The following is a 15908-nucleotide window of genomic DNA, read 5'->3' as shown; positions in this document are numbered from 1 at the left end:
AATGGTACTCTCTGTTATCTATATGTCTTTTTCCATTACTTTAGATCTGTTGCCGACGGGGTTTTTGCCTAGGTCCGGTGGTATAATTGGTTTTTATGCCGACAAAAGAAATTATTTTAAGTTAAAAAAAACCCCAGCTGGTACCTCTCATACATATCAATATATATATATATATATAATCTTAAAAACTTTTTATGTTTTAATTGGTAATATAAAAACATTTTTAATCAACATTGGTTGAAAATATGAAAATTTACTTCGTAATTGGTTTATTTTTTTTATTTAACTCTGTGGATACATGTTAAGTGAACTGCATAAAAGAAATCAGGGTAGGATATGGCTTAAATGTCAAGCCTATCATTAGCTCTTTAAAGTTACATTTACAATTAAAATGTTAAAAATATTTATATTATCTTTTCACTAGCAAACAGCCTTTTAATAAAATTTGACACTCGGTTAGGGAGGTTATATGAACTGATAAACGCCAAGTGTACTCACAGTTAACAAAAATATAGACTACTTTATGAATAACAAAAAATAATCACTGCATTTTTTCTTATAGCTAATTTGATAAATATTAGAAATATTTGTTATTTCGTTTTATATGGCTATAGGTCTTAATCTAAAATTAAACAATATGTATATATTGTTTTATTTATATTTTTATAATTATTTATAGCGCTAATATAAACCAATATTTTTAATACAGATTTCTAATTTCATCCATAGGTCAGAACACCAACAAGAGAGAGACCAAGATATCCTGAAAGACCCCGCTCGCTTCAACTGAGTGAGGTAATTCAACAGATTATATTAAGTAATATATTAAAATAAATCTTTACCACTACAACCCATGAAGGGTCAGAGGTAAAGCACTTCGTAAGAAGGTACTACTAGACCAATGGCTGAGCAAGGGGGTGATTTGTTCAGAAACACGCTCGACCGCCTGATTTTCCGTAATTAAAGGTACCCTTATTGAGACTAGTTGGACTTTACTAATGCTAAGTTCCACAAGTGTTATAATGATTTAAATGTAACTATAATTTTTTTTTGTATCTATCTTACCTTTATGTTATAAAATTTATTAATAATTTAAGATAAAATTAATCGCTTGATTTATATATTTGTACCTTCTACGTTCCATAGATAATATTAAGCTCAAAGAAGTTTTCTTTTATAAATTTGATCTAGGCAAGATTAAAAAAAGTAGTATGGAGTTTATAGAGAGATTTATTATTCTAAGGCAATCATATCGTTTTATAAGAAGAGAAGATGGTCGGGGTGGGGAGAAGGGGGGGGGGGAGAGAATTATTTATTTGTGACTTTCGGCCTAATTTTCAAGTCATCATCAGGGCTATAAAAACAAAAAGAGATAAAAACCATCATTTAGAGAGAAAAAATAAATATCTTTTTGTAAACAAATGTGTATTTGTGTTTTTTCTGCTGACCGCACCCCCCGCCCATCTTCTCTTATGTATCTACGGTCAACTATCTCCTCCTTATATCGTTTACTGTTATTTTTTTCCTCTTTCGGAAATTATTAGCCTTCTTATTTTAAATTATTTGTTTATCAATGTTACTAAATTAATGCTTAATGCTAACACCTCATGTAATAATGAACTACCAAAATTTCGATTTTGAAAAAACAGAAATAATATACAGAGCTAACAACAATAAAACAAGATAAATCATAAAAGCAATACACATCACTAAAAAAAAAAAAAATAACAAGTATAAAACTATAAAACTGATATGAGAAATGTGGGGGACATGACCCAGACATAATTAGTACAATAGATTTCTGAAATAACAATTAACAATATTACCAAAGAAAAAAAAATAGAGCATAAGTAGGAGAGAAGAGAGAAACACGCAGTGCCGTCCAACTGCATTGTTTGCTATACAATAATAAACGCAGCATACTAAAATTAGTTTGACAATTGCTTATTATTCTTATATTTCATAAGAAAAGTCAGTACATAATAAAATAAATAATTGTAATACTTAATTTTTATTTCTTATTGTTTTAGTTCTTTACCCTTTTTCTTTTTCTATACTGTCAATTTATATAAAATTATTCGTTTATTTCTTCCTTCATTAGTCTATATATCTACATTTAATTCTCTCTCAGTATAATATATAGGAAAAATTCTAAATATAGAAAAAATATATATACATAAAATTTCTATATGGGCCTGCACAATTATATTTTATTAAAATTTAAAAGAATACTTCAAATACACGAATACAAACTATAAATATATTAAATATTTACGTCATAACTCTAAGAGATTTATTTAAAAATAAATATAAAAAATAACAAATATAAGAGGTAATAAATTTACATATTAAAAAATAATAAATATAAAATTGTGGAAAGTAAAACATGTATAAATTAATACCAAACAAACGAGAGGGTTACATGGAAACAATGCAGTGGTCGAATTTTATTGTGTTGAAATGGTAATTAACCATAAAGAGTATACGTATGGCTTATAATAATTATGTGTAGCAGTATTTATTAAAAAAAACTGTAATCAAAATATATTGAACCTTTTTTTTTTATAAACTAATGATAAAAATTAAACTGAAATGACAAAAAAAAGAAAATAAGATATTGAAGGTATGCAAAATAACCATGATAAAAAATCAAAAAGAAACTTATGCTATATTTCAAAACTTAAATGTATCAATAAACTTTATAACAATTTTTTTTAAAAAATAGGTCGCTGCATAGGACGGGCTTCATTACGTATGAAGTATTAGCATACTTATGTAAAATTAATAAATAATGAATTTAAAGTAATAATTATAATTCCCGAAAAAGAAAAAAAAAAAAACACACTACAGTAATAAGGAAAAACAAATCGGAAATAATAATATTGAAAGGAGATAGTTGACCGTAGGATGATTGTAGGAGGATAGTCCGGGTGGTGGTCAATAGTGGTATCTAAATAGTAAAAGAAAATTATTTATTGTAAACCAATATTTCAACCCACTTTGCAGGGCTTCGTCAGGACTAAATAAAAACACAAGATACAAAAATTTTAGAATTAATAGAACATTAAATTAATAAACATTTCAAAACAATTGTTAAAAGGAATATAAGGAAATATACATGTAGATAGACTGGAAACAAGTTACTAATAAAATTTATTTTATTAAACAGCCCTGACGAAGCCCTGCAACGTGGGGCGAAACGTTGGCTCAATAAAATAGTATAATTATCTACTATTTGAGTTTTTTTTTTTACCCCACCCGGACCATATTCCATTCATCTATATACACGGTCAATCAATAATCTTCCAAAATTTATTTATGTTTCTAGTACAGCTAGTAATAATAGTTCCTTGCTTGAAATAATAAGTAACTTTAATTTTATTTTTATTACAGAATCTGGTTGCAGATAGGACACCATCACCCAACAATATTCCTTCCGTTTTGGTAACTATACTCATATAGGATAAGCTTTAATTGTATTACTGTATTACTTATACATAATATGTAAAATAATACTTACTAGATTTTCAGTAATTTTTTATCTTATATAATAAGATAGTAATAACAAAGTAATAGTTTACACCCAGTGTACTTCATTGTTCTTAATATCATAGCTTATATTATGAAATTGTATTGTTTTCTACAACTTCTATCTGCATCGTCTATTTTGAAAGTTGTTGTTGTTGATTGTTGCTTAAAGGCGTAAAACCCTCTGGTCATCAACGCCTATGGCAGCTTGAAAGCTTTGAAAAGCTTTTGAAAGTTGTTCATGATAATATACACTACAATATATGGAATTGATTTCTATAAGACGTTATGAATTACATTGTACGTGATAATTTCTAATTAAATGATTCTTTAATACAAATTTTTTTAAATTTTTACAACGTTCCGGGTCATTGCCCCAGATTCAGGTCTGCTTAATGCTGATTCAAACAGATTTTGGTTTAAGGTAGCGGCATCTAGAGTATCCGGTACAATATATCCTATTCAGATTATTTGACAGTTGGATACAGAAACATCATATAATAATAATAATAATAAGAGAAGAAATGAGGAAGTGCATAAATATCCTCTTTTTTGTGATAGCGGTCATCCGGATTCATTATATAACATATTTCTATTCCATCTTGATTAAATAAAAAATAATGAAAGATTAAATCTTGAGGTGAAATAAGCTCTCTGGATAATCGATGGTGTCCACGATCTACGATTTACATCCTTTTCTTACCTCAATCTAGAAACCCAAATTACACTTTTTTTAATTTGAATTTTAATAAGACATAAGATGTATCATTCCCGTCGAAAAAAAAATTCCGAAAAATATCATTATTGAGCATTTTAGTACCATAAACGAATATAAACTACAAAGGAAAACCATCTACAGCGTAATCCTACACATGCAAGATAAGGAACCAGTATCATAAATTTAAAAAATTGCCCCTTGCCCAACTGTAGGTTCTGTCACTTTAGACATATGGTTCCATGTGTTCACATTTCCTAACAAAAAGAAACTCAATAAAAACAACTACGTTTCCAAAAGGCCCTTGAGACCATTCTAACAACCCTTTCAAGTATCCTATATCAAAAAGCAATGGCCTGGTACTCAAGCAGTTACATCCTGTCATCTAACAATGGACTTGCATCAGTCAAACTATTTTATGGTTAACATATGTAAGTCAGTGCACAAAAGTCTTAGGTCATGGTCCCTTTCTTAGAAATTAGACCTCCCAACTTCTCGCCACGCCTTTTCCCCCTTCCAGATATTTCCTAAATTATCTGATTGGTCCAAACCCCTTCTCCTATTTCAGTATTCCTTCTACCCCTCCCCCTTCTCAAGTCTTTATATATATTTCCTAGACTAGATAGCTAAGTAAGATATAAGTTAGAAGATAGAGACTGAGTAACAGTAACATGTAGTTCTTGTAAATATATTAGAATAAAGTCATTTTAGTCTTCACTGATTTTCTATGATATGTAACTTGCACTACAAGCCGAAAAAGTTCGTAAAGAGATCGTTCAACGGCTGGATTATCTCAATATCTTCGTAAACTCAGCGAAAACGGACTGCATAGTGTTTGAACACCAAGAAAAAAGAGAGTGAGAACGCACCAAGAGGCAAACTCTATAATGTCCCTATCCAATGCCCATAATAGTCTAGTTGGGTATAAAATTGATTCGACATAAAAAGTTTCGTACCCATCTTTATCAAAAAACGAAAACGAGAAGGAAATCCTACACCATCTCCTAACATCATTGGCTCTTTCTCTCCCGTTAAAACTTCAAATCTACAGGAGCATACTTCGTCTAGTGCTCCTACAGTGCCTCAAATTATAAAGTCAAACACTCAACCACTACAATCCTGTTTTAAAATGAAACCAAGTCCCAGATAAAAAACAATACCGCACTACACAGGCTCTGTTAATTAGAAAATGCTATTCAACTAATCAAATAGAGGCTTTAGAAAAAAAAAACATACATAAACGAATGTATATTGTATACGAGTGTATAAAGTAGTACCACTATTGTATATTGCCCCCGTACTGTCTTGTGACAATTCTCTCCGATATGGAACAATTCGTACCACAGTTATAGATCTGATTTAAATAACTATAACAAATAATATTTGGCTTAATTTTTGTCTAAAACTAAGTAGATTAGACTTCTATGATTATACCTCATAATTTTATAATACAGTTATGCAGATGCTGTGTTTCTTTGCTTTAATATTCATTATGAATTATCATTTATGGATGTAATTAATATAAAATTACTTGTTATTAGATTTTTATAACGTAATAATCACAGACTGTTGAATATTTTCACATCAATAAAATATTATGAAACATTAGTGATTGTCAAGTATGAATAATTTCAAATTTTTTATCATTTTCTTTTATTTTGCTCGAAACTTAATGAAAGTTGTACTCACCTAGTTCCATAGACTAAGTTTATAAATTAGTAACTCACTTGATGCAAATGTGTATATTATTTTTTTTTCCAATTTCTTCCGCAGATCAGACCACCAACTCGAGAGAGACGAAGATCTTCTGAAAGACCTCGTTCTCTACAACCTGATGAGGTAACCAGATATTTTTCGTGTTATTTTCTTTATTTCTTGTGTTATTATATATTTGGTATTATTAAATTGTTATAATAAAAAAAAAGTTTTGTCTTTTCGGATTTGTTATGGACTTCAATGTCAATGATTAAAACCTTATTAGGTCATGTAATGATCCCAAGTATGGCCTGAGTTAGGAAAATTGATAAGACGAAAATTTGGTTTATTTTCAAAACTCATTATGCAACGGAAAAAAAAATCTCTTGCAACATATGTACTGCAAAGCATAATTATAGAACTAACCAATACTGGTATTTTTAACACACTAATACCCCATTGTAATGTCAATCATAGCGTCATATTTTATGTTTATTGCATATTATTTATTTATTCAGTTTCATTTTTCAACTCAATTTTTGATTTCGAGTACTAATTTAATCAGTACATTACTGGTAGTATTTTAATTTAAATAGCAGGTATGTCCTAGCATTTCGTACAATATGACCATTACTAAAGTTTCTGCTACAACTACATTCTGAAGATATATCTGAACTTTTTTTTCGTTCCTAATATTTAGTAGACATCATGATCATAATTGAAGATCCTTGTAACAGCATAGAGGGGTAGTACTTTGATCCCTGAACCCAAATTGTTCTTCACTAATCTACTCTTTAATCTGAGTGGCATACTTCTGTCAAGGATTTTGGAATAAAGTTTCCTAGGTGTACTGATAAATGAAATGCCTCCGTGATTTCTTTATTCTAGGTTATATCCTTTTTTTTTTTTTTTTTTGAAAATAGGAATATTATGCCAATTTTTTGGGACTATCTTTTCCTTCCAAACTATATTTAATAAGTGCTTCATTTCTTTACCTTCTCTGGCGTGAAATTATTGCATCTCGCAAACTTAAATTATTTTCTAGGGATTCGATTGCCTCTTCCACTTCTTCCTCCCTCTTTATTCCACTGGACTAGAACCGGAGGTTTCCTTTCTTTTCTTCTACATCACTTTTTCCTTATTTGAAAGAAAATTTACATCCTTATCTTTGATGAATTTCAGTTACGACTGCTTCTTGCTCATTCTTCGGAGTATATTGTTATGAGTGCTACTAATTTTCTATATCATTGGTTTCTACCTTCTTCTTTTTTCTTCTAGTACCTTGTCCTTAAATTGCTTGTTTTTCAATTTATCAGCTCGCACTTATCGGTATCCATCAGCAGGTGTTGTTTTCACAGATCTCTCTTCTCAGCTCCTGCTGATCTAATTCTGTAGTCCACCAAAACATGTTATTCCTTTTTATAACAATTTTTCTTGTTTCATACACCAAGACTGGTGCGTCAAGAAGTTTTTTTTTAAGGCATTTTAGCGTCATCATTACTCCACGTAGTACGTAGTGTGAGAGATTTCGTGTACTTTTGTCGGTTTTCACCTTATCCATTATCAACAAGTAACGATCGATCTCCTTTTGTTTGGCATTTATGAAGAGAAAAACTATCATTAGTCTCCAGTAATTTTTTAGATTTGTTCTCTTTCAAATTGCAGCCTTTGAAAGATTTACTCCTACGTGCATCCAATAAACCCGTAACAAACATGTCTTACAACAATACGTGATATCGGTAAAAAAATCATGCTTGTTCCACTCATTTATATTACATTTATGAGCAAATTTTTAATATACTATTCTAAAATATTTAGCTGGCCTGAAACACCGTAGGACTTATGTTAAACAAGATTCACCCTTTATATGCTTCTAGCATGTCACCCGATTTGGTATGGGGTTTTGAGACCTTTTGTCTAATATAAAAAGGCAGAAATAATTAAACGTTAGGTATTATGTGAAGACCGTTAATGGTATCTAAAATTGTTTTATCTTAGGAAGTATTTAGTCCGTTTTTATTATTGTACATTGCTTTATCAACATTTGAGATTGAACATTGAAAGTCAGGAGAAATATGATAATTCAACAATTTCTACCAAATCTAACAATTTATACCAAGAAGAAAGCAAAGACGTTTTTTTTAAGGAAGGTGTCATTTAAAAACTTCGTTAGAAATAAATGTTTACTTTACTTTGATATAACTATGACTTCACATTTTTATAATGATGATTTCAGTTTTTTTCATAACAATTTTTATGAAAACGGGACTGAATGTTTTGAAACATTTTTTTTGGGGGGGAGGAGGGGGAAATTTTGATTACTTGTTAAATTTCAGGGGTCTAAGTCTCAGAATTATAATGTCGTTACATTTCGATGTTTTAGATTACGTTTCCATTCTATGAAAAATTATAAATATTTAATGGACTAAATATAGATTCTAAAACTCATCATAAATACAATAATCTGTATACACAGTTACAATAAAAAATTTCCATCGTCAAATTTTATTAACTGGTTGGTACAGACAGTGGAGTGCCGCAGAAGTAAAGTCAGTTTTGAAAAGTTATATAAGTAATTTAAAACGTTGGACAAGGTAAAATTTTCAAGTTTTAATTTATAGCTCTGTTGAAGGCCAAACGTAATTACTTCTTAAAACATTAGGTTGGAGTGGTCGTATAATGGAGTTAATTCTTTCTTAAATTTAATTCCATATCGACCTGCTGGGCGTCGCAAGGTTAAAGAACAGTTACTTTTTTTTAAACTATTAATTATGGTGAAGTATAGTCTTAACTATTTACAACGCTATAAATCTTGAAAAATTGAGAATAATAACTATAAATTCTAAAAAAAATAGATAAAAATAATAATTCTTAAGAAGTGAGAAAAAAACACAATATCAAAAACTATGATACTTATAGATTTAATAAAATAAATATTTAACTTTTAATTGGACAAATAAGGACAAATGGCATTCCCAAGATTTCTCAGCCGTACATCAGTAGTGGCCTAATTAGTAATATTCAACTAATAAGAATAGTTGTTTCTGATTTTAATTTAGAATTTCTATTTACGATAGGATAGCATTGCAACCTTGGGTAGGCCTGAGTTAGTTCAATAGAACAGTTCTTAATTCTTAAGAAGTGAGAAAAAAAGACACTATCAAAAACTATGATATTTATAGATTTAATAAAATAAATATTTAACTTTTAATTGGACAAATAAGTCTATTTGAGAAAAAGACGAAGAGAAAAAAAAATAGCACTAATGGCATTAATAGAATAGATAAATAAGGAATTGATAACAGGTTGTCCTGCAGCAGCCTAGGCTTCAGTCTTCGGGTTGAGGTTGGATTTCCCAAGTTGTAAATTACTGCTTCTTTAACTATAGGTAACTGGGAGTGGAACTTCATGAATCTTTTTTTTATTTAGTCCTCAATTGTCTCTATTTGCAATTCTCGATGCAATTGGTTGTTTCTTACAGACCAAGGAGCATCCACAACAATTTTTAACATTTTATTTTGAAATTATTGTATATTTTTCCTTTCCGTGAAGGATGGCATTCCCAAGATTTCGCAGCCGTACATCATTAGTGGCCTAATTAGTAATATTCAACTAATAAGAATAGTTGTTTCTGGTTTTAATTTAGAATTTCTATTTACGATAGGATAGTATTACAACCTTGGGTAGGCCTGAGTTAGTTCAATAGTTGATATGACTTCAAGAAAGGCGACGACGGAGGTGGATTCCCAGGTATCCCATTGTTTCACTGGCAGGATTCTATTGCACTTTTTAGCCTTTGAAGATTAGTTCCAGTGGGTTTGGTAGGCGTATCAAAGTAAAAACTTTTGAAGTACACCTTTCAATGTTGACACTCATCATCAATTTAGTAAAGTATAGTTCTAGATCATTAAGTCTACTGTCTTTAGTTTGTAATTAGTAACATTGTGTAAAAATATAGGTGGTATTTTTATGGAATTGGGTATAACATTCTGGTTATTATTGCCAGTATTTGGTGTTGCTCTTGTATACTTATCGGATAAATTTCAATTTCAGATAACTGATTAAATGAATCACTCAACTTCACTTTTAAGGGAGTAATTTCTTGATAATATGTATCCATTTTTTTTATACAGGTAACTGGGTCGTGGAGGTGGTGGGTCGGTAGGTTCAAGATTTCTTATCTTCGAAATCGATCCGTCGGTGTACATCAATTTTATCACTGGAAATAAGTTGAAGAGTTCGGAATAAACCGGGTGAATCGATTAATTCATCGTCTAATTGCATTAATTATAAAATAAAATAAACCATGAAAGGAATAAAAAGAAAACAAAAATGAAAAGTAGGCACTACAATGGAATCGCCTAGAATTAATTTAAGTAGGTTTCATGTTAAAATTTTCAAAAATGAATATATTGTTGCTGCATACTCTTCGAAAGCCAATGTGGAAACATAAAATCGTTAATAATCCATTGTTTAAATTCATACACGTAACTCAAAATAATAGCCTGAAGCTGTGCTGAAAATTAAAAAATGTTGCTGTTCCAAAACAACCTGAAATCAAAATCATTTCAAGTGGTAAAAGCAGGAATTAATCACTATAAGTGGTTAATTCATAATAAATAATAAATTAATATTTTTCCTGTAAAAATTGGCTAGATAAAAAATTATTACAATATATTACCTACCTTACGGTATTATTTAAAACAGTATTATTGTTCGGTGTATTAATTTTAAAATGTATTTGAAGTTTATTGATGTATTATTTTTTTAGTTGAAATTGAAATGAGCTAATACTGATTATAAAAAGAAATAAAAAAATTAAAACCTCTTAGTATTCGAAATATTTCATTATATAGATTAATTAGTAAATGAAAAATTTACAGGACAAATTTTGAATTTTCCCTAAAATTACATTTATAAGCCACAATGGCACGTTATAACCTTGATAAAGAAGTAAAAATTGTTATGTTTATGGACTTTTGAGCAAATGATCCCAAATACTTGTGGGGAAAAATATATTTTTTCAATTTAATTTTTTACGTTCCAGATTTATTCATTAGAAGAAGCTCACCGATATGCTACCACCTCAAGGATACGTCCCAGCTCATCTATTGAGGTAATTCCTACCATTTGTAAATGTACTCTAAGATAACAACAAATAAAGTTAATAATAAATAATAATAATTTTTTTTAATTATATAAAATAAATACCACAAATTGGTACTATCTGATAAATATTCTCTGATATCTTTTCGACCACTTATGATGTTTTAAATCTTTCTGCCGCTCTTCAACCGACAAGTATCATAATGGATCTGGCAATCACAGGGCTATTTTTTTTTATTTATTATTAGTGAAATTTTTGTTTACTTACTATTATTTTTTAAATTTTTTTTCCTCTTACGGCAGCTATACAAGAGAGTAGTAGATTTCCTCATATTGCATAAAGCATGAATCATACTGGCAATATTTTTAAAATGTTTTTATCTATATTTAAGGTTTAGAGATAATAAAATTAACAGAAAAAAATATATTAATTTAAAAACTGATAAAATTAAAATCTGTACCGCCTCAACCCATGAATGGTCAGGGGTTCAGTACTATGCATGGAAGTACTGTTACTAGATCAACGGTTGTGCAAGGAGATGATTTGGTCAGAATTACGCTCGACCGCCAGATTTTATCCAATTAATGGTACCCAACTTATGAGGCTGGGTGAACTCTGGGAGGTCTCGAGAACCCAGTATTTAACCCCAGAATTTAAGAACAGATACCTAGAAAATTAAATTTAAAAAAAAAAGTTGGGTGCGCGCATCACAGAACGCCACCCTACATTGAGTTGAAGTAAATTCTGTTAATAAACAGAAGAAATAATTTATATTACTCACTATCGTAATACTTTTTGAATTGCGTCTTTTAGCTGTCAGACTGACTACTTCAACAGTTGTCAGAAAATTACATTTAATAATATTTCTTATACCATAATAAAACATTTTTCTTTTACAAACCTATGACTTTTATACATATACAACAGTTTACTATAATTTCAATTCTTCCAGTTTAATTAATGCTAAATTGTTATACTTGAAGAAGTTTGTCGGGGGGTGCGGTGCGCACCCCGCACCTCCCGACAAACTTCTTCAAGCATTAATCTACGGTCAACTATCTACATCTCATTCTAAATTGTTATAGAATTAATATTGAAAATACTAAGAATGATTTTATGGAGTTAACCATCCTGTGATCTGAGAGTTCATTAGCTATAGTTGTAATAGTAGTAATATGAAAATAGTTGTCAGACAGGCGAAATGGAAAAACGCAATTGTTCGTCCGCTTGTAGTCAAAGTCGTGTAAAACAGACGCATTACTGAAGTTTTTCACAATTTCAAATCACCTTCAACGACTTTTTGTTTAACTTTTTTTTTTTTCAAAAATCTGTTGCTTTCCTTATTACATTTAACTTTGGGCGGTAAAATACCGGTGCTTGGGTATGCTGATGATTTGGTATTATGGGGTGAGGAGAAAGAAACTATAGAACCATACAACCATGTTAATAAACTCCAGTAAGGAACTAGGTCTTGAAATAAATACGGATAATACAAGATACATGGTTAGCAGTAGAAACGCAAGCAATTTCGGAGATATAGATATAGGAGGAAATACGTTTAAACAGGTAAATAAGTTTAAGTATTTAGGTTCTATGGTAACCAGAAAAAACGAAATTGATAAGGAAATAGAAACTAGGTTGAAGGCGGGAAATGATTGTTATTTTTCAATTTCGAAGCTGCTTAGCTCACGCCTTATATCGAAAAACTTAAAAATTAGAATTTACAAAACTATTGTCCTTCCCACTGTTCTTTATGGATGTGAGGCGTGGCCTCTTACGGCCTCTTATACTAAGGGATGAACAGCGTCTTAGGGTTTTCGAAAATAAAGTATTGCGAAAAATATTCGGACTGAAAAAGAATGACTTAACGGAAGAACGTAGAAGATTACACAACGCTGAATTAAGGGACCTAACTCCGCTAAATATAATTCAAGTTATAGCATTGCGGCGTATGAGATGGGCGTGTAACGAGCGGATCCCTAAAATGTTAATAAACACTGAACCCACGGGTAAACGTCCGAGGAGTAGACCGAAACGTTGATGGGAGGATTGCGTTAAAACTGATTTAGTGGAATTGGGTTTGGAGGGGCATCACTGAAAGGATGTATGCATAAAGCGTTTGGTGGTACCGGCATCGAACCTTCGGGTTCGTTAGGCCTTTATTATTATTATTATTGCTTTCCTAAGATATATAATACATTGATATTACTACTCTTTTTGGAAAATTCCGAAAAGTGTTTACAACCTGAAAAAATATTTTTTCTTTTATTTCCTTTAGTTAATTACCGAAGGATTCAGTTTATTTTCACCTCTTTTCAATTATTAATTAAAATGGAAATCACCAATTATTTCGAACAAACAAAATGAAGGTTCTTTAGTGAATGTGTTTATGGAAATTCGGCATTTACGCCTTGTTAAACTATTTCAGTTAGAATTAGACGTCATTTTTATTAATGCCCAGTTAATCGAATAATGTTATACCCAGTTAAATCAACATTTTTTAAGCCGTTTTCATTAAATCGAACAACATGAAAAATCAATTACATGTTTTGTCTATTTCGGTGAGTCGATTTTATCGAAAAAGTATCTGTAGTATCACAAGAATATGTCAGTCTTAAGGCTTACCATTCCATAACTAATATTTAAATATGAAATATTAGTTTCGAATAAATGTTCATTTTTCAACTAGGTTGTTCCCGCATATACACCGACCATTTTGCGAAACTTGGTTATTTGAACACGAGTACATTTTCGAAATTATTTAAAGTGAAATAAAATTATAAATATAAATGAAATAAAATTATAAAGCACGAAACATGGGCGTTGATGACCTCAGGGTTTTACGCCCTAAATCCCCAGACAACAAGTACATTGAAACATGTTTTTCCATCGAAAATTCGAATTCGTAGTTTTGCCCGATCGCAATACTTACTTAATTTTCTATATCGAGATAAATGAAATTAATAATAAATTTCATGCGATTTCAAATTAATTAACTTTTAAAATATGGAATTCTATATAAAAAATTTGACACCACTAATATAATAGCAGCTTTATGAATGAAAGAGCTAAACAAAAAATAGAAATTAGTCTCTTGCATTTTTTTTTAAAGCTTGTTTTAATGTTGCGCTAATAATCAATGAAGATTTGAAATAATAACTATTTAATTTAAAAAAATAGTCTATGTACACAATTGTTTAATGGAAATGAGTGGATTTTGCTGACAGTATTTGATAAATTTGTTAATTAGAAATGAATGAAAAAAATATATTTATTATTTTGTCTTATTTTTTAAGTGTCAAATTTTTTTGGTGGGCTAAAATCATATTAGCAAACCAATTTCATACCTTTTGTATTGAGAATGAGATATGTTTCATTAATAGTGTTCATACTAGTAAATATGTAATCATTAAACATTTCTTTATTAGTGCGTTTCTAGCATTTCGACAAAAACTCCCACGCATTCATTGTGGATTCATTATTCCATCCTGTGAATCATGAATTTTTAATTATGTATGAGTAATTTTTATTGTATTTATATGCTTAATGTGTCAACAAAGGTTAATATTATTATAATATATCGTTTACATTATAGCAGCATTGCTTTGATGATGATTAAATCTGTTATTTTTACTACTGTATTTTATTTTTCATACACGAATGGATCAAAGTCCATCTATGTTTGGCTGCTCATCTATTATATTCATCACACACTGATCTGAAAACCGGTTTAATAAAAGAAATCACAAAAATCTATATCTTGCCTTTCCTTAGTGCGATTGATTTAACGGCAGTAAGTATTGATGGATGGAAATATTTTTAATTACTTTTTTTTGTTTTTTTTTATGATGCTGAAATAATGCGACTTTTTAGCTAAAACTTTTATGAAGCGATCTTCCACTCCAATATCTTATGACTGGAAACATTAAGGGAAATTAATCTCATCGCTATGAACCTTTTTAGTATCTATCAACTCACTCTTTAATTTTATTTACATGCTTGAAACAGCTATAAGATTCATGAGGCTTATAGAAGACCCACTAAAATTTTGTTCCAGTCTAAATTCTAAAGTATCGTTTCCAAGTGACTTAATAATTTTAGTACAAATTAATCCCAGTTTAAAACTTTTTTCTAATATATTTCTTGTTATTTAGGTTTTTAGCCTTCATATAGCCTGATAACAGTAATAATTAATCAATTATCAAATTTTTTTTTTTAGTCGTCTAGAAAAGTCAAATTGCTTTTAGTAATTCTAAAATAATTCATTTTTTAAACCTTAACACACAATTATTATTATTGTCTTAGAGAAATGAGCCATTTATTCAAAAATTAACATCATAGGCCAAAATGTACATATATGTTGAGAACATATTTTCAACAATATATACGTACAAAACGTGTTAAATATAATTTTAATAGTTTTTATACAGGTTCACCTTTCGTAATCAAAACTTCTATTGAATAATAATTGTGATTATCTGTTTAATAGACTTTCACTACTGACTTGAAAGACCGAAAACATGAAGCCATGTTGTTCAGAGCACGATCAAGTTCCACTTTAGAGGTAAGCTGTTGTTTTTTTTTTGTTTTTTGTTAGCATAATAGACGCTTGAGATCTTTGGCCACACAATGTGGTCCTGGACTTCAATGTGATACACGATGAACGAGTAGGATACACCAGTCCTACGTCCGGTCTGTGAGTTGTCTTAAGTAGGCTGACGGGCTGCTCTAACCTTGGGCAAGGGGAAGGGTAAAGAATGGTCCTCCGGTATGATATTTATTTCTACCAGATATTATCATGAAACAGGGTCAAAATAAAAATAAATTTGTTCAAACGATGACTAGGTTTTTTTCTTGTTTTTT

At 29.9% G+C, this 15908-nt stretch overlaps 1 protein-coding gene across 1 annotated transcript in view; it reads left to right on the top strand.

Annotated features, from left to right (window-relative positions):
* Nucleotides 1–15908, top strand: part of LOC106689932 (uncharacterized) — a gene marked incomplete at its 5' end in the record, with an annotated part of 26471 nt that overhangs the window by 5568 nt on the left and 4995 nt on the right. Inside the window, 5 exon segments of the mRNA XM_067045063.1 lie at nucleotides 730–795; nucleotides 3394–3444; nucleotides 6017–6082; nucleotides 10986–11054; nucleotides 15535–15609. Coding sequence (XP_066901164.1) covers nucleotides 730–795; nucleotides 3394–3444; nucleotides 6017–6082; nucleotides 10986–11054; nucleotides 15535–15609 — 327 coding nt within the window.

The sequence above is a fragment of the Halyomorpha halys genome, unplaced genomic scaffold (assembly GCF_000696795.3).
Source record: "Halyomorpha halys isolate HHAL.00 unplaced genomic scaffold, Hhal_1.1 Scaffold1526.1, whole genome shotgun sequence".
NCBI classification, from domain to species: domain Eukaryota; kingdom Metazoa; phylum Arthropoda; class Insecta; order Hemiptera; family Pentatomidae; genus Halyomorpha; species Halyomorpha halys.
This window is presented reverse-complemented; position numbering and strand designations above follow the sequence as displayed.